The 26,512-nt window shown below is 44.7% G+C and overlaps 1 protein-coding gene across 1 annotated transcript in view; it reads right to left on the bottom strand.

The window, feature by feature from the left end:
* Positions 1-26,512, bottom strand: part of LOC124552591 (corticotropin-releasing factor-binding protein) — a 1,062,428-nt gene that overhangs the window by 99,036 nt on the left and 936,880 nt on the right. The window contains exon 5 of the mRNA XM_047126916.1: positions 18,585-18,795. Within this exon, the coding sequence (XP_046982872.1) occupies positions 18,585-18,795 (211 nt within the window). The remainder of the gene's footprint in view (positions 1-18,584; positions 18,796-26,512) is intronic.

The raw sequence follows: 26,512 nt of genomic DNA, 5'->3' as shown, positions 1-26,512 counted from the left end.
AATTTTTATATTTTGTCAAAGAAATGCTTGCATATTTCCCTTCCTGCCCCACCCAATGGACAGAGTGGGATAAAGTATTTTTTTGTGAAATTATTGCATAAACGTTATAATTATTACGAATATAAGCTTAAAACTAAGAAATAAGTTTTCAACAAACAATATTGAAATTGTTGCATAAACACTGAAATTATTGGGAACATCATCTTGAAACTAACACACAAAATTGACCAGTGAACAGTTTAGTCTGTGGAATTCAAAATCTTCCAAAAAATCATTATTAAGAATAAGAAAATATAATGTTACTTTGAAAAATGTGCAATTAATTTTAATGCTTAATGACTGTCAAACTAATGACTACTAGTCTTTCTGACAGTATTTTCTCTTCACCCTCACTTTCTATGTCACGATATGAATTGGATGCCCACTTGAAACACTTCTGGCATGCGACCCAGCCATCATTATAAGCTGAGCAAAAATCCCAGCTGCAGAAACATTCAGTTTTCTCTCTCTCTCTCTCTGATTCTCTCTCCTCCATCATCTTCTTCGTTTTACTTCTCTTAAAGGCTTTCATATCCTCTCTTTTGTATTCTTTTTGTGTACAGTTAGATTTTTAGGTTTAATTTTTTCAAGGAGGTTTTTTTTGCAGCTCATTTTCCTGCACTGGCATTTTTTTTACCTTTTTGCTCTTTCTTTCTTTCTTTCTTCTCTGCGCTTGCAACAGGAACCTGTACTTCACGCTAATAACGAGAATATGTTAAAACGACAGTTGTTCTGCGGTGAACACATTTTTAAATTTATCATCTCTGGTAAATTTACCAGCTCTGTAGTCAGGGTTATTATTAGGTGTATGGACATAACTTTCCAACATTAGTTTGGTTACGTTAAATACCGTAGGTGCTTTTAAAAGTCCCATTTCAGAAGACAGCACGCCTAAACTGCCATTTAAATTCATTTAACACCCCATTCCCGTCTATCAGTCTTTCTGATGTACGTTCACAACATCTGGAAAAGCAAGGGAACAAAAAAGAAATATGTAATTTTAAATCTATAAAGTTGATGCGTACGTTCGTAGTGTTTCTCCATAAGTTTAATAAACACAACGGATACACCTAACACATACATTAGTCGTCAATAAAGTATTTTCCTTCACTGTCTACAACAGTCAGCTAACGGTGGGGTAACTTTCCGATTCCGCGACTGTAAAAACCGCGTGGTTTTGAGGCGAAAATCTCATCTAACCATGTTCGGAGTGCATTTTCATCCAGAAAGGAAGATCCTTGAGGGTTGTTCGATAGCGAGGTAAAAATCTGAAAGAGCAAGATCAAGTGAATAAGGCGGTTCCGGAACTACTTCCCAACTGAACTCATGTATAGTGTTTTCTATCACTGTAGCAGAAAGCGGAAGCACTGTATCGTGCAGTAGCGTCACCTCACGCAGTCTTCCTGGTCGTTGTTCTTGGACTGTGTCCCAAAGGCGTCTCACCTGTTGACTATATACACTCCTGGAAATTGAAATAAGAACACCGTGAATTCATTGTCCCAGGAAGGGGAAACTTTATTGACACATTCCTGGGATCAGATACATCACATGATCACACTGACAGAACCACAGGCACATAGACACAGGCAACAGAGCATGCGCAATGTCGGCACTAGTACAGTGTATATCCACCTTTCGCAGCAATGCAGGCTGCTATTCTCCCATGGAGACGATCGTAGAGATGCTGGATGTAGTCCTGTGGAACGGCTTGCCATGCCATTTCCACCTGGCGCCTCAGTTGGACCAGCGTTCGTGCTGGACGTGCAGACCGCGTGAGACGACGCTTCATCCAGTCCCAAACATGCTCAATGGGGGACAGATCCGGAGATCTTGCTGGCCAGGGTAGTTGACTTACACCTTCTAGAGCACGTTGGGTGGCACGGGATACATGCGGACGTGCATTGTCCTGTTGGAACAGCAAGTTCCCTTGCCGGTCTAGGAATGGTAGAACGATGGGTTCGATGACGGTTTGGATGTACCGTGCACTATTCAGTGTCCCCTCGACGATCACCAGCGCTGTACGGCCAGTGTAAGAGATCGCTCCCCACACCATGATGCCGGGTGTTGGCCCTGTGTGCCTCGGTCGTATGCAGTCCTGATTGTGGCGCTCACCTGCACGGCGCCAAACACGCATACGACCATCATTGGCACCAAGGCAGAAGCGACTCTCATCGCTGAAGACGACACGTCTCCATTCGTCCCTCCATTCACGCCTGTCGCGACACCACTGGAGGCGGGCTGCACGATGTTGGGGCGTGAGCGGAAGACGGCCTAACGGTGTGCGGGACCGTAGCCCAGCTTCATGGAGACGGTTGCGAATGGTCCTCGCCGATACCCCAGGAGCAACAGTGTCCCTAATTTGCTGGGAAGTGGCGGTGCGGTCCCCTACGGCACTGCGTAGGATCCTACGGTCTTGGCGTGCATCCGTGCGTCGCTGCGGTCCGGTCCCAGGTCGACGGGCACGTGCACCTTCCGCCGACCACTGGCGACAACATCGATGTACTGTGGAGACCTCACGCCCCACGTGTTGAGCAATTCGGCGGTACGTCCACCCGGCCTCCCGCATGCCCACTATACGCCCTCGCTCAAAGTCCGTCAACTGCACATACGGTTCACGTCCACGCTGTCGCGGCATGCTACCAGTGTTAAAGACTGCGATGGAGCTCCATATGCCACGGCAAACTGGCTGACACTGACGGCGGCGGTGCACAAATGCTGCGCAGCTAGCGCCATTCGACGGCCAACACCGCGGTTCCTGGTGTGTCCGCTGTGCCGTGCGTGTGATCATTGCTTGTACAGCCCTCTCGCAGTGTCCGGAGCAAGTATGGTGGGTCTGACACACCGGTGTCAATGTGTTCTTTTTTCCATTTCCAGGAGTGTATGTCAGCAGTGATGGATACACCTAGGGGAAGCAATTCGGTGGTCCACGTCATACATAAGATTATCATTTGTCGATGCGCTCAGGTCTTTGTACGGGAAGTTGCTGCTTTGTTTGCGGTCAACCATTCCTTTCTTTTCCTTACGTTAGCATAAACACACATTTTCTCGTCACCACTGACGATACAGAATAGGAACGGTCGGTATTCTTTACGAGCCAACTTATGACGTGCAAGCAGAGATGCACATATGGCCACGCGCTAATATAGTGATTTTGGCTTATACACTCATGCTCATAAATTAAGGACAACTGCAGAATGTGGTGCCACACAACGTGGCACTACACAGAACTGGCGCTAATAGCATAGGCACGTAGGGAACACACACGACACAGATCTGTGGAACACACACGACACAGATCTGTAAGTCCACGGTATTGGTGATAAGTTGAGAAAACCCTCCCCAAACACATGTGCTACTAAACGCCACTGTTTCCTGCGCATTTACCCCGACATCAATATGGGATATGATCACCATGCACACGTACATAGGCCGCACAACTGGTTGGCATGCTCTGGACCAGGTGGTTGAGCAGCTGCTGGGGTATAGCCTCCAATTCTTGCAGCAGTCCCTGTCGGAGCTCCTGAAGTGTCGTAGGGGTTTGAAGACGTGCAGCGATACGTCCACCGAAAGCATCCCAGACGTGCTCGATGGGGTTTAGGCCTGGAGAACAGGCAGGCCACTCCATTCTCCTGATATCTTCTGTTTCAAGGCACTCCCCCACGATAGCAGCTCGGTGGGGCCGTGCGTTATCATCCATCAGGAGGAAGGTGGGACCCACTGCACCCCTGAAACGGCGGCCGTACTGGTGCAGTACGACGTCCCGATACACCTGACCTGTTACAGTTCCTCTGTCAAAGACATGCAGGGGTGTACGTGCACCAATCATAACCCCACCCCACGCCATCAAACCACGACCTCCATACAGGTCCTGTTCAAGGATATTAAGGGGTTGGTATCTGGTTCCTGGTTCATGCCAGATGAAAACCCGGTGAGAATCACTGTTCAGACTATACCTGGACTCCTCTGTGAACGTAACCTGGGAGCACTGTTCCAACGACGATGTACTGTGTTCTTGACACCAGGCTTTACGGGCTCTCCTGTGACCAGGGATCAGTGGAATGCACCTTGCAGGTCTGCGGGCGAATAAACCAGGTCTGTTCAGTCGTCTGGAGACTGCGTGTCTGGAGACAGTGGCTGTGGTAAGGTCCCGAGCGAGGCTACCTGCAACACTCCGTGGCCGTCTGCGGGCACTGATGGTGAGATATCGGTCTTCTTGTGGTGTTGTACACTGTGGACGTCCCGTACTGTAGCGCCTGGACACGTTTCCTGTCTGCTGGAATCGTTGCCATAATCTTGACATCACACTCTGTGTCACACGGAGCGTCCGTGCTACGACCTGCTGTATTTGACCGGCCTCCAGTCGCCCTAGTTTACTACCCCTCATAACGCCATCAATATGTTTTCTTTGAGCCATTTTCAACACACAGTCACCGTTAGCACGTCTCAAAACGTCTGCACACTTACTCGCTGCACCGTACTCTGACATGCACCAACACACCTCTGCGTATGTGGACTGCTGCCAGCGCCATCATGCGAAGACCGCAGGTCAAATGCACCGCATGGTCATACCCCGAGGTGATTTAAACCCGCAAACCGCCCACCAGAGCGTTGTTTCACCATGTATCAGCGTTATCCTTAATTTATGAGCGTGAGTGCAGTATGTGGTACCCATGCACGAGATTTCTGAACCTTCATCACTTCGTGCAAATGTCGCGCGATGGCGGAATGATCACAGTTCATCACGTTTGTCAGTTCTCGAGTATAGCCACTGCGGATTGATGCATTTAAATGATCTTCTTAAAACGTCGAAGGTCTTCCTTAACGCAGAGTGTGATTAATGTCAAAATGATCCTCCTCAAAACTGGGAAACAATTATCTTGCCGTGCTCTGTCCAATGGGATTACCCCTATACGTGGCGCAAATGACCCTGGTTGTCTCCGCTGGTGTCACACCTCGATTGAACTCAAGCAGAGCAACATGTCGGAAATGATCTGATTTCTCCACTTAGTACTCCATTTTCTAGCGTCCACAGCTGCACTCACTATCTCCACAGGACAAAATGACAGTATGTAAACTCAAATAGCACCAGTGAACTACAAATAAAAAAAATGGTAATCGTAAATAAACCCGCAGCAAGCGCAATACCAACATGTAAAACAAAAACGCTATGCTCTTATACAGGATGATCGGAAATTCCCTTTACAGACTTCTAGGGCTTGTAGAGGGGAGTGAGTACATCGTATTTTGAATAGCAACCCATGTCCGGAAACGTCGTCCAACCAGACTACAGAGAGTCAAAGTGACAGGCACGGGCGTCTGTGAATGTACGTATACACGGGGTGATTCCGTGATGATGGTACAAACTTTCTAGAATGATGGAGAACGATAAATGTATTAACTTGAAGTAAGGATTCCTCTACCGGAAACGAACGAGTCGAAAGTTATAAACGAAAACCTTTCTGATACCCCTGACAGTTGAATACATGTACCGGTTCTCGTGTTGCGTAGAGTGTAGGGTTGGTAACTTTCAGTGGTGGTAGTGTGGACAAAAACGAGAAAAAATGTCCAATAAACGTGGGCTCTTGCATACCTGAGGAGCTATGACCATTTGTTCATCTTCGCTAATATGAAACACATCTCCTCTACTAAGCAAGTGTTCATAGCTGTTAAGGTGCTCACTTTAGAGCCCACGTTTATCGGACATTTTTTCTCGTTTTTGTCCACACTACCACCACTTAAAGTTACCAGCCCTAAACTCTTCGCAACACAAGAACAGGTACACGTATTCAACTGTCAGGGGTATCAGAAAGGTTTTCGTCTATAACTTTCGACTCGTTCGCTTCCGGTACAGGGAGCCTTACTTCAAATTAATACATTTATCGTTCTCCATCATCCTGGAAAGTCTGTATAATCACCACGGAATCACCTCGTGTATACGTACATTTGCAGACCCCCGTGCCTATAACTTTGACGCTCTGTAGTCTCATTGAATGACGTTTCCGGACATGGGCTCCTATTCAAAATACGATGTACTCACACCCCTCTGCAAGCCCTAGAAGTCTGCAATGGGAATTTCCGACCGCCCTGTATAACAACCTAATATATGATTAATGTGCAGCGAATGGCATGAACGAGAAGGATACACGTCATTTGCAAGTGTACAGTTAACAAATAACTGCTTAACTTGTGTTAAAATTCTGCAACAGATATAAAAACACAACTGGAACCGTGAAGGACAATTACTCGCTTACAAGTCATACTCGAAACTAACTAAAAATGCCCGCTTTGGCTTCCCTCCCATTCAGAGGTATAGTTACACGTTACTCCAGTAGGCTGCAACGTTCCCTAGTGTATAAAAAAAAGTATAATCTCCTAGTTTTCCACTGTCCCTTTCCGCCCCGACTTCCTCTATGCGTGGTCTAAGCTTTCTCGCGTCACAACGAACATACAAAGACACGCCCGAGGTTATATAGTAACGCAAATTCTAACAATGGGAAGTCGCTCAGAGCGAGCTGTGCCGTTGCTTAGCAACAGTCCGGAGCGGCCATGTTTTGAGAAGACGAGCGCTCCGGAATGTGGAGATTCCAGCGTGAGCAGTGAGCAGCTTCTGGACTGTGAGGTGAGTAAACAGCGATATTTTGGATGTCTCTAAGATGACGAACCTAGAAGTATCCCTTTTGTTTCTCTTTTCTCATTTGTGTTTTCGATTTTCTCGTTGTTTCTTACCTGATACCCATATTTAAATATTTGTTTACATATCACAATTCATACTGACTTTTTTTAGAATTGTTACTAAAAGCTCTCAGTGAATAACTTGTCACACATTTCAGTTCTATTTATTTCTGTTCTCAAAGGATTTCGACTATGTGAAATATTGACCAGCTGTTTACAATTACATTTTTCTACACATGTATTGTTGTAACGATGTTATGTTCATAAATTTAAAAAAATTAAAAAAACCTCGGATCGGGGGTAGCGAGCGAAATTTGTTTTTGTGCGACCACAAAGCCGAAGAGCGTCGTACAGGACTATCACAATATCTCCTAAGCGACGTCAAGCATTCTAACCTCGGTAATTTTCAAGAATGATTGCCTATTGAAGTCGCGATGTCCAAACGATACATGTCGAACGTGCGACCGTAAATCGAACATGGAACTCTGATGGCGGGCATTATGAGTATGTTTACGGTGGTCACTACACCAATGACGAAGGAAGAGCTTTACAGAAATACTTGTAATTGCAAAGGAGATGACTTAGCTTACTCGTCGTCGGTGTTGTCGTCATGTTAACGTCCTCTACGGTGGTCTGGATGGGTAATTTGGAAGAGTCGAACTATACATTCTTCCTGAAACTCTTTCATTTTCCGCACTTTCCGCAATGCAATTGTAACGGTCTTTCAGCTTCGAAACTGTTCTTTTTTTTGTAGTTTTTCCACACTTCGCACCACCACATTCTACACAGTCCCTTTTGAGTGGCGACTCCATGGAGTGCTGTGTGCACAACAACCATATGTGTTAAATTAAAAGGAAGGTGATGTTTAATTGACAGCAGAATCGATTTTCAATCACATAGTGATCATCTACAGTACAATACAAATTAAACTCAGACACTGGTATCAAGTTATCAATAACCAAAATTGAGAAGTTTCTCAGTTTTGGTTACAGATAACTTGATACCAGTGTCTGAGTTTAATTTGCTATCAATAAAAAAAATTTGTACAGAAACCAGATGGCAGTTATGAGTCGAGGGGCATGAAAGAGAAGCAGTGGTTGGGAAGGGAGTGAGACAGGGTTGTAGCCTCTCCCCGATGTTATTCAATCTGTATATAGAGCAAACAGTAAAGGAAACAAAAGAAAAGTTCGGAGTAGGTATTAAAATCCATGGAGAAGAAATAAAAACTTTGAGGTTCGCCGATGACATTGTAATTCTGTCAAAGACAGCAGAGGACTTGAAAGAGCAGTTGAATGGAGTGGATAGTGTCTTGAAAGGAGGGTATAAGATGAACATCAACAAAAGCAAAACGAGGGTAGTGGAATGTAGTCGAAATAAGTCTGGTGATGCTGAGGGAATTAGATTAGGAAATGTGACACTTAAAGTAGTAAACGAGTTTTGCTATTTGGGGAGCAAAATAACTGATGATGGTCGAAGTAGAGAGGATATAAAATGTTGACTGGCAACAGCAAGGAAAGCGTTTCTGAAGAAGAGAAATTTGTTAACATCGAGTATAGATTTAAGTGTCAGGAAGTCGTTTCTGAAAGTATTTGTATGGAGTGTAGCCATGTATGGAAGTGAAACATGGACGATAACTAGTTTAGACAAGAAGAGAACAGAAGCTTTCGAAATGTGGTGCTACAGAAGAATACTGAAGATTAGATGGGTAGATCATATAACTAATGAGGAGGTATTGAATAGGATTGGGTAGAAGAGCAGTTTGTGGCGCAACTTGACTGGAAGAAGGGATCGGTTGGTAGGACGTATTTTGAGGCATCAAGGAATCACCAATTTAGTATTGGAGGGCAGCGTGGAGGGTAAAAATCGTAGAGGGACACCAAGAGACGAATACACTAAACAGATTCAGAAGGATATAGGTTGCAGTAGGTACTGGGAGATGATGAAGCTTGCACAGGATAGAGTAGCATGGAGAGCTGCATCAAACCAGTCTCAGGACTAAAGACCACAACAACAACAATCAATAAAACATCAATATTACGGCCAACGCTGACCTTCCTTTTAAGTTTACACAGTCCCTTCTTTCTTCGACCGGTAGCACTCCGTATTTGCGACAAAAAGTCAAAGAGTTTTCTACGCTGGATAAACATGGAGTAAGATTTTTCCATGTGAGAGAATCCGCCGAAGAAACATCAAGAACACCAGACATCCCACTCACTAACGACACAAATCGTCTGAGTTTACCTAGCAACTCACAAATAATTCGCGGAGGTATGTAATTCAGAGCAACTACGGGGGCAATGGGGAACAGATAAAAATGACGATCAGAAATAATTGATCACAACGCGCGCCACCGGTGTCGTATGATCGATTTACGATCGCACGTTCGGTGTGTATCGTTTGGACAAAGTGACTTCGATAGGCAATCATTCTTGCAAATTACCCTAACTTCTCCAAATTGGGCCAAGTCGAGATTTTCTTGAATTTGAATTTTATCTTTACTTTCACCTCTGTCGTGTGCCTCTTGTATTTTAGTGTGAACATTCGGCCAAACCTTGCAAAGGGTCGTCCAAGCACTAAGACTTGTTGGCGATATGGGGCACATGTTTGCAACGCGTCAAGTTGGTGGTAACCAACGGGTGAATAGTTTGCCGTAGCCAGTGAATACCTGTTAACTATACACGTCTTAATCGTATTTTACAGATGCTCTTTCATTGATATTCTATATCTATATCTACATCTACATCTACATCTACATCTACATCTACATACATACTCCGCTAGCGACCAAAAGGTGTGCGGCGGAGGGCACAATTCGCTCCAAAGTCATATTTCCCCCCTCTGTTCCACTCGTGGATCGCGCGAGGGAAAAACGACTGTCTGAAAGCCTCAGTACGAGCTATAATCTCCCTTATCTTCGAATGGTGATCATTGCGCGATTTGAAAGTTGGTGGTAATAATATGTGCTCTACATCCTCGGCGAAGATCGGATTTCGGAATTTAGTGAGCAGCCGCTTCCGTTTAGCGCGTCGTCTATCTGCAAGTGTGTCCCACTTCAAACTTTCTATGAGATTTGTACCGCTCTCGCGATGGCTAAATGTACCAGTCACGAATCTTGCCGCTCTTCTTTAGACCTTCTCAATCTCTTGAATCAGACCCAGCTTGTAAGGGTCCCATACAGACGAACAATACTCTAAGACTGGACGAACTAACGTATTGTAAGCTATTTCCTTTGTTGCAGGACTGCATCGCTTCAGGATTCTACCAATAAACCGCAATCTAAACTTCGCCCTTGCCCGCTACTTGTGTAATCTGAGCATTCCATTTGAGATCATTTCGAATAGTCACACCCAGATACTTGACGCAAGTGTTACCGCTTCCAAAGACTGATCACTTATTTTGTACTCTTACTTTAATGGGTATTTCGCCTTGTTATACACAGTAGGTTACACTTACTAATATTGAGAGATAACTGCCAGTCATTACACCACGCATTTATTTTCTGCAAATCCTCATTGATTTGTTCACAAGTTTCGTGTGATACTACTTTCCTGTACACTACAGCATCACCGGCAAATACCGCTATCGATACCATCAACCAGATCGTTTATGTAAATCGTAAAAAGCAGAGGACCTATTACGCTGCCCTGGAGCACACCTGAAGTTACGCTTGTTTCTGTTGAAGTCACCCCATTCAGGACGACATACTGCTCTGTGTCTGTTGGATATGTCGTCGGATAGACCAAAAGCGTTCACTTTTTTGAGCAAATGACAATACGGAACTGAGTCGAACGCCTTTCGAAAGTCGAGAAATATGGCATCAATCTGGGAGCCGGTATCTAGAGCCTGTTGTGTAACATGCACAAAGAGGGTCAGCTGTGTCTCTCATGACCGCTGTTTCCTAAAAGCGTGCTGGTTTCTGCAGATGAGCTTCTCAGAGTCTAGAAAGGTCATTACGTCTGAACACACACTTACGACGTACTGATGTTGAGGTATGACAGGCGTCCCTCCAAAGAGTGGTTAGGCTCATTTTCTCTGCTGTTTCGGCAGATAATTGAAATTTCGTTTTTGCAGTATGTACCTGGAGTAAGCCTAAACAAATACTGCTCGACACGTCTTCCGTGCGACGAAAGATTTTTAATGCGAAATTTTATGTGCCCATTCGATACAGGGGCCATAGTTAGTATAGTGCGATATTTGTTTTCTCTGTACGTATTAACAGGTACAGTGAAACACGAGGAATAACAGACAGTACTGTAGGAGAGACAAAGCACCTCCCTGGCGCGCGATGACTGCTACGGCCATGCAACAGCGCTGCTCAGTCGCTGCTGCAGTACTGGTTAGTCTCCGTGTTTCACTGGCCATCTTAATACGAGGGTCACTCCAAAACAAATACACACTATTTTTTTTAATCCACCTTTCATTCTACATGTTCGAAAGTCTTACAGTGTGTAGATACATCCTTTAGGAACAATATTTTCACTTCTCCACATAATTTCCATCCCTCTCAACTGCCTTACGTCATCTTGGAACCAGCGCCTGTATACCCGCACTGTAAAATTCTGGGCCAACCTGTTGGAGCCACTGTTTGGCAGCGTGCACAAGAGAGTCATCATCTTCAAACCTTGTTTCACCAAGAGAGTCTTTCAGTTTCCCAAAGAGATGATAGTCACACGGAGCCAGGTCAGGACTGTAAGGTGCGTGTTCCAGTGTCGCCTATCCGAGTTTTTGGTCGCTTCCATGGTTTTTTGACTGAAATGTGGCCGTACATTGTCGTGCAACAGCGAAACATCCTGCTTTTGCCGATGTGGTCGAACACGACTCAGTCGAGCTTGAAGTTTCTTCAGTGTCGTCATATATGCATCAGAATTTATGGTGGTTCCACTTGGCATGATGTCCACAAGCAAGAGTCCTTCGGAATGGAAAAACACCGTAGCGATAACTTTTCCAGCAGAAGGTGCGGTTTTGAATTTTTTTCTTGGGTGAATTTGCATGAGGCCGCTCCGTATATTGCCTCTTCGTCTGTGGTGAAAAATGATGGAGCCATGTTTCATCACTTGTCACGATTCTTCCAAGAAATTCATCTCCACCATTCTCGTACTGTTCCAAAACTTCGCTGTATACCGTTCTTTTTATTTTTTTTTAGCCACTGTCAACATCCTGGGAATCCACCTGGCACAAACCTTTTTTAACGCCAACACTTTCAGTATTCTGCAAACACTCCCTTCCCCTATCCCAACGTAGCTTGACAATTCGTTCACTGTGATGCGTCTGTCAGCAGTCACCAATTCGTTAACTCTCTGCACACCGTCTGGAGTGTGTGCAGTACGAGGCCTGCCGCTGCGAGGACACTCCTCAATATTGCCGTGCCCGCTTTCATCACGTAACCTGCTTGCCCACTGTACTGCGATCGACAGCACCATCTCCATACACCTTTTTCAACCTTTTCTTGAGGTATTCACAGCAATTCTATGACAACACGTTGCTTCTGACGAACGTCAAGTGTAGTAGCCACCTTGAGGGCAAGCTGTGACGGCGCCACTCACGGGAACAGGTAGAACTAAGTTTGGAAACAAGCGGGAAGGATGTATCTGCACACTGTAAAACTTCCACACATGCAGAATGAAAACTGTATTTTTACAAAAATGGTGCGCATTTCTTTTGGAGTGACCCTCGTACATACATACATACATACATACATACATTCGACAGAACGCTCCTAAATTAGTTTGTGTTGAACTACACTAATTTGGGAGCGTTCTGTCGAAAGGGAACGCTAAATTCCGCTTTATAAATATTTTTTCTTGTAACGGGAGACAAAGCAACTCAGGAAAGCCGTGATGAGCACTATCTGTCTGCGCTGACTCCCACTACACATTGCAAAAACGGAATTGTGCGAATATTGGCGAAAGACCAGAGAAATGTCGCCTGTCGGCCCTTAGGAGATGATCAGGACTACTGAGGGAATCCGCTAACCTAAGCGTCTTTGAGGACGGGAAGTGCGTTAGTCCGCGACGCCTGAGAACTTGGATCTCGGAAATGACAGAAATGTGTGCTGCGGTAATGAGCAGTCATGGAAAGTCGTTATAGCTAAAGGACGGTAAAACCAAGAGTACGCGACAAGGCATTCTCAGTCGAACAACCGTTCTGTAATACAGACTGTGATACAGTAAGTAAATCGCTTCTACTTAAATCCGAGACTACTTCTTCTTGCGTTACGGCCTCTGTAGGACCACGGGTAGCCCCTTCGTGGACTGCATTTTCCTCTTCTTCTCCCAGAACCTCTTCATTCTTTCTCTTCTTCTCTCCCGCTCTTCTTCCGAGATCTTCAGTTTCCGTTTCTCCTGTCAGCTCCACTGGCGACACTCTAATCTTTTCCTGTATTCTTCTCTGTCATTGATCTCTGACATATTGGTCGGTGTATATTTGTGCCCCCAATTTTCCTTTCCTTCGACCTTGGTCCCCAATTCCAATCAGTTCTTCCGATGTTCAACAACCTACTTGGTTCCTGTCTTTCCCCTTGACCTCTCTCTTGTTTCCCACACTCTCTTCGTCATTCTGTTCATACTCATCCTAACTACATGTCCAGAAAACATTGCCTTTTTCAGTCTGACTTGCCAGGATGTTGTTCTCATGTTCCGGTACAGTTCTTCCCTAGGTCTTCGCATCCACCTCTCTCCACCTCTTTTGGGACCTAGTATTTTTCTCAGTATTTTTCTCTTTTCTTTCTCTAGTTGTTCTGCCCCAGTTCTTCCTAGTGTCATCGTCTCAGCAGCATATAATACTGCATTCCTCACCGTTGCCTTGTAGTGGCTTATCTTTGCCTCTGCGCATAATTTGTTTTTGTTGTATATCTCTCTCGTCATGCAGAAGGCTGACCTCATCTTCTACATCAACATCTACATACATATTCTGCAATCCACCGTACGATGTGTGGCGGAAGGTACCTCGTACCACCACTAGCATCTTATCTCCCTGTTCCACTCCCAAACAGAACGAGGGAAAAATGACTGCCTATATGCCTCTGTACGAGCCCTTATCTCTCTTATATTTGTGGTCTTTCCGCGAAATGTAAGTTGGCGGCAGTAAAATTGTACTGCAGTCAGCCTCAAATGCTGGTTCTCTAAATTTCCTCAGTAGCGATTCACGAAAAGAGCGCCTCCTTTCCTCTAGAGACTCCCACCCGAGTTCCTGAAGCATTTCCGTAACACTCGCGTGATCATCAAACCTACCAGTATCAAATCTAGCAGCCCTCCTCTGAATTGCTTCTATGCCCCCCTCAAGCCGACCTGATAGGGATCCCAAACGGTCTTCATCCTGTCTGTTATTCCCTCCTTGCTCCTGTTCCTTCCTGTTATAAATTCTCCCAGGTATTTAAATTTGTCCACCATTTGCACAGTGCCTTCCGGTGTTTCCCTGTCTGCAGTGGTATTTAATGTCTCTGTCTTGTTATAGGCGATCCTCAGTCCCACCTTTCTGGCTACCTTACTTAAATTGTGGAGTTGTGTCTTTGCGTATTCTTCCGTCTCACTTACTATTGCTATGTCATCTGCAATGGCTAGGCAGTCCACTTGAGCCCTGTTGTACTTTTTGTCCCCCACATACGTCTTTGGTATTCCCATTTCCTCGTTTACTGCTCTCCAATGCCTGATCATTTCGTCCAGCGCTATACTGAACAACAATGGTGACAATCCATCTCCCTGTTTAACACCAATCTTGATCTCAAATTGTTCTGACAGTGCTCCTCTGAATCTCACCCTTGCTTTTGTGTCTGTCAGAATTTCTTTTATGAGTTCTTGCGTAGTTCCGTCAAGCCCTCTGTTCTTCAGGATCCTAACAAGAGTCTGTCTGACGATGGAGTCATATGCCTTTGTGAAGTCCACGAAGGTTATTACTGTCTTTTTGTTTTTTAAGGCCCTCTGTTCTATCAGTTGCTTCTAAATCCGAGACTACTGTTGAGTTCATTACTTTTTCCAATATTTTGAAAGAAAGATGTCAGTAAGGATATCGGAGGATGGTTATTGAAGTCTCTCTAGTCGCCTTTCGTGTGCGGAAGTTAGAAAAAATGGCTTTGAGCACTATGGGACTTAACATCTGAGGTTTAAGTCGCCTAGAACTTAGAACTACTTAAACCTAACTAACCTGACGACATCACACAGATCCATGCCCGAGGCAGGATTCGAGCCTGCGACCGTAGTGGTCGCGCGGTTCCAGACTGAAGCGCCTAGAACCGCTCGGCCACAACGGCCGGCGAAGAAGTTTAGCCGGCCGCGGTGGTCTAACGGCTCTAGGCGCTCGGTCCGGAACCGCGCGACTGCTACGGTCGCAGGTTCGAATCCTGCCTCGGGCATGGATGTGTGTGACGTCCTTAGGTTAGTTAGGTTTAAGTAGTTCTAAGTTCTAGGGGACTGATGACCACAGATGTTAAGTCCCATAGTGCTCAAAGCCATTTTTTTTTGAAGAAGTTTAACAACTGAATATTTTAATCCGTATGTAGAAATTCTCTGTGACAATGATGCGTTACGTATGTCAGCTCTGGAAACGCAACAAACCCTTGTGGTGACAGTGTTTCGGTTCATTAGTGGATAGTGTGTGTGGCCTTAGCCCGATGGTAGAACTTTTCCGACACGTGGCAGTTTGGAAAGTTTGGCTCTATTTGCGGTGCCCATTTCTACTGTTGTAAGACGTGTATATTTCTATTGTCTATTGTCAAACCACAATTTATGAAAGATGTTTATATTTTATTAATAGGATTAAGCTGGAAAATGGGCTGCGACAGGGAAGTGCACTTTCGCCTTTATTGTTTATTATTGTTATGGATGAAATCCTAAAGCAAGTATCAGATGCAATTGGAGATCATAAAATGAAAGCAGTGCTTTTTGCCGATGACCTGATGTTATGGGGAAATTGTGAGAAGGAGGTGCAAGAGCAGTTAGATGTATGGGAGGCAACGGCAGCACAATATGGAATGCATTTCTCTGCAAAGAAAAGTGAAATAGTTGTCACAACAAGGAAGAAGAATAGGCCAAATGTGGATATAACTTGTGGAGGGGAAAAACTACAAGTGGTAGAGAACTTCAAGTACCTAGGAAGCATGATTGAAAGTAAGGGGGGGAAACGCAATGGAAAAAAAATGAAAGGTGCAGAAAAGCAGTGCAGTTCTACAAATGCATTAGGGGGCTTATTTGGAGCAAGGAGGTGCCTCAGAAATACAAGGGAATTATATACCGAACCTACTTTGTCCCCATATTGGCATACGGAAGTGAGACATGGGTAATGCACAAAAGCGACAAAAGTAGACTACAGGCTAGTGAAATGAAGTTCCAGAGGAGCAGGTTGAGTGTAACAAGACGAGACAGATTGCGAAATGCGTATGTGAGGGAAAGACTAAAGGAGGAACCAGTACAGGACAGGATAGAAAAATCAAGACTGCAGTGGTATGGACACATGAAGAGAATGGATGAGGGAAGAATTCCAAAGAGGATGTTTGATCTGCAACTGGAGGGGAAGAGGCCCAGAGGAAGACCAAGAGATAGATGGGTGAAGGGAGTGAAGGAATGTGTGACGAGAAGAGGAGAGAACTGGACGAAGGTGGAAGAGGGGGAATGGTGGAAAGACAGAACACGATGGAGAGGCTTGTGTTCCCGACAGACCCAGCCAGTGGCTGGAAACTGTCCAAGATGATGATGATGATGAATAGGGTTAAGTAGGAATAATTAATATTTGTCATGTTGGAAATAATTGTGGTAGCAGGGAATGTCTGCACCAAAGTATTGTTGACAAGATAGACCGCAATTGACATAATTTTTAAAAGGGCGGGAGAGACCGCGTATGAATACATTTTAAGAAAAGAGCGGGAAAGACCGCGCACTGATACATTTTGTAATGGTAGCAGGGATTGTCTGCACCAGAAAGCATTGTTGGCAGGAGAGACCGCACTTTAGCGTTCATAGGAAGTCAGTAGTAAGCGAGATGTGAAGCGAGTTGGTAGCAGGTCTGAAGCGAGAGGTTGGGAGGAGCAGTGTGCCTGCCAGCCACTAGCTATGACTTACAAGAGATAATAAACGGATGTACAGAGACATAAGCTAACTATTATCATAAGAGGAACTAATATTATTGAGTTATTTTCTTTGCGAAATTCAAGACTACTGAAGGTATGTTTGCGCAATGCTAGTTGTAAGATTAATGTAAAAAGTAAGTCCCATTTGAACGTTTGTAAAATCATTTCATTACCAACAGTAAATATTTGAAGCGTTTTCAGAATATAATTAATTTTTGCCAGCAATGTTGTATTACTGATTAAATCCATCCCAAAAACCATCAACATAAAACTTTGCAAAAATTTTATTGTTGTCAAGAAAAAGTTTAACTATGAATTACGTAACTTCAGTCAAATTAATTAAAGAATAACGTCAGCTTTGCTATTAAAGAATAACGTCAGCTTTGGTAATAAATACAGCCACTTATTATGACAGCCCACCAGCAGCTAATAGAGTATAGTAAACCGGAGTAAGTATATTCATGTCGCAGTTCGATGTAGGAGTCAGATGGCGATCCAGTAACAGTAAAAAAAGGTAAGGAACAGTTTTGGGTTATTGCAGATAACGACCGAGGGCCACGACGACGACACATTCTATGTTTCGTCGAAATAATCAGAAAATCACTTTTAATAAGCATCAATTAAATTTATATGCGAAGATTGAGAAAGGGAAGAAATTTCAAAGGGAAGATTTCATTTGTTGTTATTAAGCAAGAGATAGAAGTCCTAAGAAAAGGTTACATAGTTTGTTGTTAAAGGGAAGGTTCTCAGTAACAAAAGAAATATAGAGGAGACGGGAAGGTTTCACCAGACTGAAGCACCTAGAACCGCTCGGCCACAGCGGCCCGCGAAGAAGTTTAACAACTGAAATTTTAATCTGTCTGAAGAAATTCTCCGTGCCAGCGATGCATTACGTATGTCACCTCTGGAAACGCAACAAACCCTTGTGGTGACAGTGTTTCAGCTCATTAGTGGATACAGTGCGTGTGCCCATAGCCCGACGGCAGAACTTTTCCGACATGTGGCAGTTGGGAAAATTTGGCTCTGAAACTTCCTGGCAGATTAAAACTGTGTGCCGAACCGAGACTCGAACTCGGGACCTTTGCCTTTCGCGTGCAAGTGCTCTACCAACTGAGCTACCCAAGCACGACTCACGTCCCGTCCTCACAGCTGTACATCTGCCAGTATCTCGTCTCCTGCCTTCCAAACTTTACAGAAGCTCTTCTGCGAACCTTGCAGAACTAGCACTCCTGAAAGAAAAGATATTGCGGAGACATGGCTTAGCCACAGCCTGGGGGATGTTTCCAGAATGAGATTTTCACTCTGCAGCGGAGTGTGCGCTGATATGAAACTTCCTCGCAGATTAAAACTGTGTGCCGGACCGAGACTCGAACTCGGGACCTTTGCCTTTCGCGGGCAAGTGCTTGCGTAGCTCAGTTAACTGCCGGCACGGTAGCTCAGCATGTTCGGTCAGAGGGTTAGCAGCTCTCTGTAATAAAAAAAAACTGAGTTAACCGATCAAAGACGAACTTAAACGGATGTCTTACGACGTCCGCCCCGAGCACATACAACGAACTAAAACGAACAAAATGAGTATTAAAAAAAAAAAAAAAAATGGCAGAGCACTTGCCCGCGAAAGGCAAAGGTCCCGAGTTCGAGTCTCGGTCCGGCACAAAGTTATAATCTGCCAGGAAGTTTCATATCAGCGCACACTCCGCTGCAGAGTGAAAATCTCATTCTGGAAATTTGGCTCTATTTGCAGTGCGCAGTTCTACTGTGACCTCAGTATGAGCTCGTCTTCGTGCAGCCTGTACTAGAAGAGACTGGTGGTACTCACGTGTGGGGTTCTTGATGAAGCGGACGGTGAAGCTGAAGCCCTTGTCCCGCTGCGGTACTCGGTACTGGATGAGGGCGGCGTTCTGCGAGGAGCGGAACACCTCCTTGACCTTGCGCGTGCCGCAGAACTCGCGGTAGCGCAGCTCCAGCGGCTTGGGGTGGTCCTCCAGCGACGGGAAGAACTGCCGGTTCAGCTCCCAGCCGTCCACGAACTGCGGCACGCCCACACAGCGTTACGTTACACCACACCAAAACACACTGTCCCATAGGCAGGGCATACACGAGAATGTGGAACGTGCCACTACAACAACAGAAACACGCTGGTGTGTGAAACGTAACGACGAGACACATCAAGTAACATTGAAAGTCTACCGCTTGTTTGGTAAGCTGATTAATATTCATATAAGAAGTTATTGTTGTTGTTGTGGTCTTCAGTCCTGAGACTGGTTTGATGCAGCTCTCCATGCCACTCTATCCTGTCCAAGCTTCTTCATCTCCCAGTACCTACTGCGACCTACATCCTTCTGAATCTGCTTAGTGTATTCATCTCTTGGTCTCCCTCTACGATTTTTACTCTCCACGCTGCCCTCAAATACTAAATTGGTGGTCCCTTGATGTCTCAGAATATGCCCTACCAACCGAGCCCTTCTTCTAGTCAAGTTGTGCCACAAACTCCTCTTCTCCGCGATGCTATTCAATACCTCCTCATTAGTTACGTGATCTACCCACCTAATCTTCAGCATTCTTCTGTAGCACCACATTTCGAAAGCTTCTATTCTCTTCTTGTCTAAACTATTTATCGTCAACGTTTCACTTCCATACATGGATGGCTACACTCCATACAAATACTTTCAGAAACGACTTCCTGACACTTAAATCTATACTCGATGTTAACAAATTTCTCTTCTTCAGAAATGCTTCCCTTGCCATTGCCAGTCTACATTTTATATCCTCTCTACTTCGACCATCATCAGTTATTTTGCTCCCCAAATAGCAAAACTCCTTTACTACTTTAAGTGTATCATTTCCTAATCTGATTCCCGCAGCATCACCCGACTTAATTCGACTACATTCCATTATCCTCGTTTTGATTTTCTTGATGTTCATCTTATTTCCTCCTTTCAATACACTGTCCATTGTGTTCAACTGCTCTTCCAAGTCCTTCGCTCTCTCTGATAGAATTACAACGTCATCGGCGAACCTCAAAGTTTTTATTTCTTCTCCATGGATTTTAATACCTACTCCGAACTTTTCTTTCGTTTCCTTTACTGCTTGCTCAATATACAGATTGAATAGCAACGGGGAGAGGCTACAACCCTGTCTCACTACCATCCCAACCACTGATTCCCTTTCATGTCCCTCGACTCTTATAACTGTCATTTGGTTTCTGTACAAATTGTAAATAGCCTTTCGCTCCCTGTGCTACGGTCGCAGGTTCGAATCCTGCCTCGGGCATGGATGTGTGTGATGTCCTTAGGTTAGTTAGGTTTAAGTAGTTCTAAGTTCTATGGGACTGATGACCACAGATGTTAAGTCCTATAGTGATCAGAGCCTTTTTTTTTTTTTTTTTTTTTTTTTGAAGAAGTTTAACAACTGAATATTTTATCTCTCTTTAATATAAGCGGACGCAGTGCTCCATGGTGCCAATTTCTACCGCTATGTATCTAATTCTTTGAATTAGGCCCGGTAAATTGAGATATGGGTAATCAAACCCGCTAGAAAAGATAGTATTCTAATTTAAAAAATGAAGCAACGGATAACGCAACATCGGTGATTGGCCATGGAACAATACGTGCACATTAGGGACGGTAAGACTTTCTTTTTCTGATACTATGAATTCAGTGGAGTGTATAGAGGGTCTATACAAGGGCGATGTACTTGAGGACAATATTATGGAAATGGAAGAGGATGTAGATGAAGATGAAATGGGAGATGTGATACTGCGTGAAGAGGTTGACAGAGCACTGAAAGAACTGAGTCGAAACAAGGCCCCAAGAGTAGACAACATTCCATTAGAACTACTGATGGCCTTGGGAGACCCAGTCCTGACAAAACTCTACCATATGGTGAGCAAGATGTATGAGACTGGGGAAATACCCTCACACTTTAGGAAGAATATAATAATTCCAATCCCAAAGGAAGTAGGTGTTGACAGATGTGAAAATTACGGAACTATCAATTTAATGTTACAGCTGCAAAATACTAACGCGAATTCTTTACAGACGAATGGAAAAACTGGTAGAAACCGACCTCGGGGAAGATCAGTTTAGATTCCGTAGAAATGTTGGAACACGTGAGGCAATACTGACCTTACGACTTATCTTAGAAGAAAGATTAAGGAAAGGCAAACCTACTTTTCTAGCATTTGTAGACTTAGAGAAAGCTTTTGACAATGTTAACTGGAATACTCTCTTTCAAATTCTAAAGGTGGCAAGGGTAAAATACATGGAGCGAAAGGCTATTTACAAATTGTAAAGAAACCAGATGGCAGTTATAAGAGTCGAGGGGCATCAAAGGGAAGCAGCGGTTGGGAAGGGAGTGAGACAGGGTTGTAGCCTCTCCCCGATGTTATTCAATCTGTATATTGAGCAAGCAGTAAAGGAAACAAAAGAAAAATTCGGAGTAGGTATTAAAATCCGTGGAGAAGAAAAATACTTTGAGGTTCGCCGATGACATTGTAATTCTGTTAGAGACAGCAAACGACTTGGAAGAGCAGTTGAACGGAATGCACAGTGTCTTGAAAGGAGGATGTAAGATGAACATCAACAAAAGCAAAACGAGGATAATGGAATGTAGTCAATTTAAGTCTGGTGATGCTGAGGGAATTAGATTAGAAAATGAGACACTTAAAGTAGTAAAGGAGTTTTGCTATTTGGGGAGCAAAATAACTGATGGCGGTCGAAGTAGAGAAGATATAAAATGTAGACTGGCAATGGCAAGGGAAGCATTTCTGAAGAAGAGAAATTTGTTAACATCGAGTTTAGATTTAAGTGTCAGGAAGTTGTTTCTGAAAGTATTTGCATGGAGTGTAGCCATGTATGGAAGTGAAACATGGACGATAAATAGTTTGGACAAGGAGAGAATGGAAGCTTTCGAAATGTGGTGCTACAGAAGAATGCTGAAGATTAGATGGGTAGATCACGTAACTAATGAGGAGGTATTGAATAGCATTGGGGAGAAGAGGAGTTTGTGGCACAACTTGATCCAAAGAAGAGCGGCGCGTTTCGTCAAAGGGTTATTTGGTAAGCGTGATAGCGCTACGGAGATGTTTAATAAACTCAAGTGGCAGACTCTGCAAGAGAGGCGCTCTGAATCGCGGTGTAGATTGCTCGCCAGGTTTCGAGAGGGTGCGTTTCTGGATGAGGTATCGAATATATTGCTTCCCCCTACTTATACCTCCCGAGGAGATCACGAATGTAAAATTAGAGAGATTAGAGCGCGCACGGAGGCTTTCAGACAGTCGTTCTTCCCGCGAACCATACGCGACTGGAACAGGAAAGGGAGGTAATGACAGTGGCACGTAAAATGCCCTCCGCCACACACCTTTGGGTGGCTTGCGGAGTATAAATGTAGATGTAAATGTAGACTAGAAGAAGGGCTCGGCTGGTAGGGCATATTCTGAGACATCAAGGGACCACCAATTTAGTATTGGAGGGCAGCGTGGAGGGTAAAAATCGTAGAGGGAGACCAAGAGATGAATACACTAAGCAGATTCAGAAGGATATTGGTTGCAGTAAGTACTGGGAGATGAAGAAGCTTGCACAAGATAGAGTTGCATGGAGAGCTGCATCAAACCAGTCTCAGGACTGAAGACCACAACAACAACATGAATTCAGTTAGTCGCATGAAGTGCATAGTGCGTGGGTCGAAAATTCATAGAATATAGTCATTATCTCAGTGGTATGGATGAAGGATACTAAATAACGCTAAGAGAGGTTTTCAGCTATCGTTCTGATTTATTTCGATAGTATTTGAGAAAACTATTACTCTCTGTGACAAAACATTTAAGAAAACTACCACTCTCAGTGACAAAACCTACATGAAGCACTCACTATCTCTTGCATCTCGTCATACCGGAAACATAGACAACATTTCGTCGCCAGTTACATCTACTAATGATTATAATGGGTAAAAATAAATGTTACTGAATGATGGCTTCTTAATACCATTTAGTTATTGTCACACCTATTTAACGCGCGGAGTAGGGAAGGATATTACGTTCCACTCTCTCAAACATTACTCGTGTTACTACACATGCAGTCCCATGCGGATAAGTTCATATCGAAACCGCATATTGTGCAAGCGCAATGCAACGTGAGCAAACCAGCCCAGGATTCATGACTCCACATTATTCATGCTATGATTAACGAATGGCAAATCCAGTGACTGCCGTTACGAATGCTGGCAACACGTGGCCAAGTTAGACAACAAAGAAACGAGTAAAATAAACCGTTGAATCATGAGAAATTTATATTGCTTATATCCAGAACGAAAATATGCAACAAATGAAACGTTAATGAACCTATCCGCTATTGACCTAAGAACAAGAACCGTTGGTTCATGCCCTCGATCACCTCGCGCCCAAGTCCGCTAGTTGAAACACATAAATTTGAAAAATTTCTACAAATAAAATATCGCTGAACGTTTCCCGGTATTAATTCACACCCGAAAATGCTTTATAATCAATGTTACCCTAGAAAACCTACATTATGAATAACTTTTGTCATCATCCATGACGAGTGCCGCAGCCCTGCATCAGTCTCTTTCAATCGGCGGCCCCAGAGAGTCCTAACATGTCGCGTTCCAGGACCAACCGCCAACCGTTCAAAAAACTGGTGGTGGGGGTAGGATCTCAGTGAGAACCAACCTCGCGTACTCAGCCCTGCTCATCCCCACTATCTTTGGAATCACTAACCCACTGCCGAATCTGCTCACGTTGTTATGTTGGTGCTAAACTACCCTACTGCTACCATCTTTGACTAACCCAGATTATTATATATTCCATGCGTAATTACGTTTATCCATCCACATACATCATGGGATCAAAGGATTAGAGAGGAGGTGTGACACCAACAGAAGAAAAAATATACACGGAAGCATTCTTGAATCCAGAGGTTAAATACCTAGACGAAACATTGAAAGGACGCTCTCGGCGTAAAATGAATTATTGAACGTGTCGAAATTAATCAGTCAGTCAAATGAAGCGTAAACCTGTGACGTTTCAACATGAAACTCTGGCCTGCAATACTTGAGGACGAAAGTAACTTTCACGGTGTGTGTTACTGCCAAGTAACCCAAATCAAGGAAACTTGGACAATACATAGAACGAACCCTACAATGTGAGTGTGAACTGAAGAATGGGATATAATCTGTCAGCTTTGACTAATGACGTCATAGTTTACTCACAGATATTACTGTCTGTTTTCGAGCCATAGATAATAAATCGGTTGTCTTCTGTGACGAGGCGTCGTCATTGTTAACTGAGATAAACGAAGTGGCGGCGAGGTTACAGGCGTCATGTCACTGACTGCGAGTCCGTGTGTGGTGTGTGTGTGTGTGTGTGTGTGTGTGTGTGTGTGTGTGTTTTTAGCACAGGTTAGTTTAAGTTAGCTTACGTATTGTGTAAGTCTAGGGACCGATGACCTCTGATGCAGTTTGGTCCCTTAAGAACACACACACATTTGAACATATGAGATAAGCGAATGAGTTTATAAAAGACAGGGCTAGAAACTGTTTGTTCGATTTTTGTCACTTATATTAATTTAAATGATTTGTTCGTTCCAATTCATTCGGTACTCATTTTCATTCTTAGTGAGTATGAGATATTTTGAAAGAATTCTTTTTCGTCCTAGACAATTTTTACTTTTCGATTTTCATTGCAGGTATGGATTTATCTATTCCCATGAATACGGAAGACTTGAAGCAGTGTTCGCCAGCCGCAGTACGGAATACAAATTTTACAGTTGTCGCTTTTTTTCGCCTTAGTATTTTTTTTCGCCTTAGTACTTAGTACTACTCCGATATTTGTCAGTCTATACCAGTACTGTCGAAGGCGAAAAGACCGCCATAGGAAAAGTTTGTATCCCGTGCTTCAGTTGACCTATATAGGTCAGCTGAAGTATGGGATACAAATCTTACCTATGTAGTAGACGGAAAGTCATCGAGTAAAACAGAAGTAATATCCGGCGTTCCCCAAGGAAGTGTTATAGGCCCTCTGTTGTTCCTGATCTATATTAACGACATAGGAGACAATCTGAGTAGCCGTCTTAGATTGTTTGATGCTGTCATTTACCGCCTTGTAAAGTCATCAGATAATAAAAACGACTTGCAAAATGATTTAGATAAGATATCTGTATGGTGCGAAAAGTGGCAATTGACCCTGAATAAAGAAAAGTGTGAAGTTATTCACATGAGTACTAAAAGAAATCAGCTAAATTTCCATTACCCGATAAGTCACACAAATCTGAAGGCTGTAAATTCAGCTAAATACACTCCTGGAAATGGAAAAAACAACACATTGACACCGGTGTGTCAGACCCACCATACTTGCTCCGGACACTGCGAGAGGGCTGTACAAGCAATGATCACACGCACGGCACAGCGGACACACCAGGAACCGCGGTGTTGGCCGTCGAATGGCGCTAGCTGCGCAGCATTTGTGCACCGCCGCCGTCAGTGTCAGCCAGTTTGCCGTGGCATACGGAGCTCCATCGCAGTCTTTAACACTGGTAGCATGCCGCGACAGCGTGGACGTGAACCGTATGTGCAGTTGACGGACTTTGAGCGAGGGCGTATAGTGGGCATGCAGGAGGCCGGGTGGACGTACCGCCGAATTGCTCAACACGTGGGGCGTGAGGTCTCCACAGTACATCGATGTTGTCGCCAGTGGTCGGCGCAAGGTGCACGTGCCCGTCGACCTGGGACCGGACCGCAGCGACGCACGGATGCACGCCAAGACCGTAGGATCCTACGCAGTGCCGTAGGGGACCGCACCGCCACTTCCCAGCAAATTAGGGACACTGTTGCTCCTGGGGTATCGGCGAGGACCATTCGCAACCGTCTCCATGAAGCTGGGCTACGGTCCCGCACACCGTTAGGCCGTCTTCCGCTCACGCCCCAACATCGTGCAGCCCGCCTCCAGTGGTGTCGCGACAGGCGTGAATGGAGGGACGAATGGAGACGTGTCGTCTTCAGCGATGAGAGTCGCTTCTGCCTTGGTGCCAATGATGGTCGTATGCGTGTTTGGCGCCGTGCAGGTGAGCGCCACAATCAGGACTGCATACGACCGAGGCACACAGGGCCAACACCCGGCATCATGGTGTGGGGAGCGATCTCCTACACTGGCCGTACACCACTGGTGATCGTCGAGGGGACACTGAATAGTGCGCGGTACATCCAAACCGTCATCGAACCCATCGTTCTACAATTCCTAGACCGGCAAGGGAACTTGCTGTTCCAACAGGACAATGCACGTCCGCATGTATCCCGTGCCACCCAACGTGCTCTAGAAGGTGTAAGTCAACTACCCTGGCCAGCAAGATCTCCGGATCTGTCCCCCATTGAGCATGTTTGGGACTGGATGAAGCGTCGTCTCACGCGGTCTGCACGTCCAGCACGAACGCTGGTTCAACTGAGGCGCCAGGTGGAAATGGCATGGCAAGCCGTTCCACAGGACTACATCCAGCATCTCTACGATCGTCTCCATGGGAGAATAGCAGCCTGTATTGCTGCGAAAGGTGGATATACACTGTACTAGTGCCGACATTGTGCATGCTCTGTTGCCTGTGTCTATGTGCCTGTGGGTCTGTCAGTGTGATCATGTGATGTATCTGACCCCAGGAATGTGTCAATAAAGTTTCCCCTTCCTGGGACAATGAATTCACGGTGTTCTTATTTCAATTTCCAGGAGTGTACTTAGGGATTACAATT

The sequence above is a fragment of the Schistocerca americana genome, chromosome 10 (genome assembly GCF_021461395.2).
Source record: "Schistocerca americana isolate TAMUIC-IGC-003095 chromosome 10, iqSchAmer2.1, whole genome shotgun sequence".
NCBI lineage: Eukaryota > Metazoa > Arthropoda > Insecta > Orthoptera > Acrididae > Schistocerca > Schistocerca americana.
The sequence above is the reverse complement of the archived record's forward strand: the minus strand, read 5'-3'. Positions and strand labels throughout refer to the sequence as shown.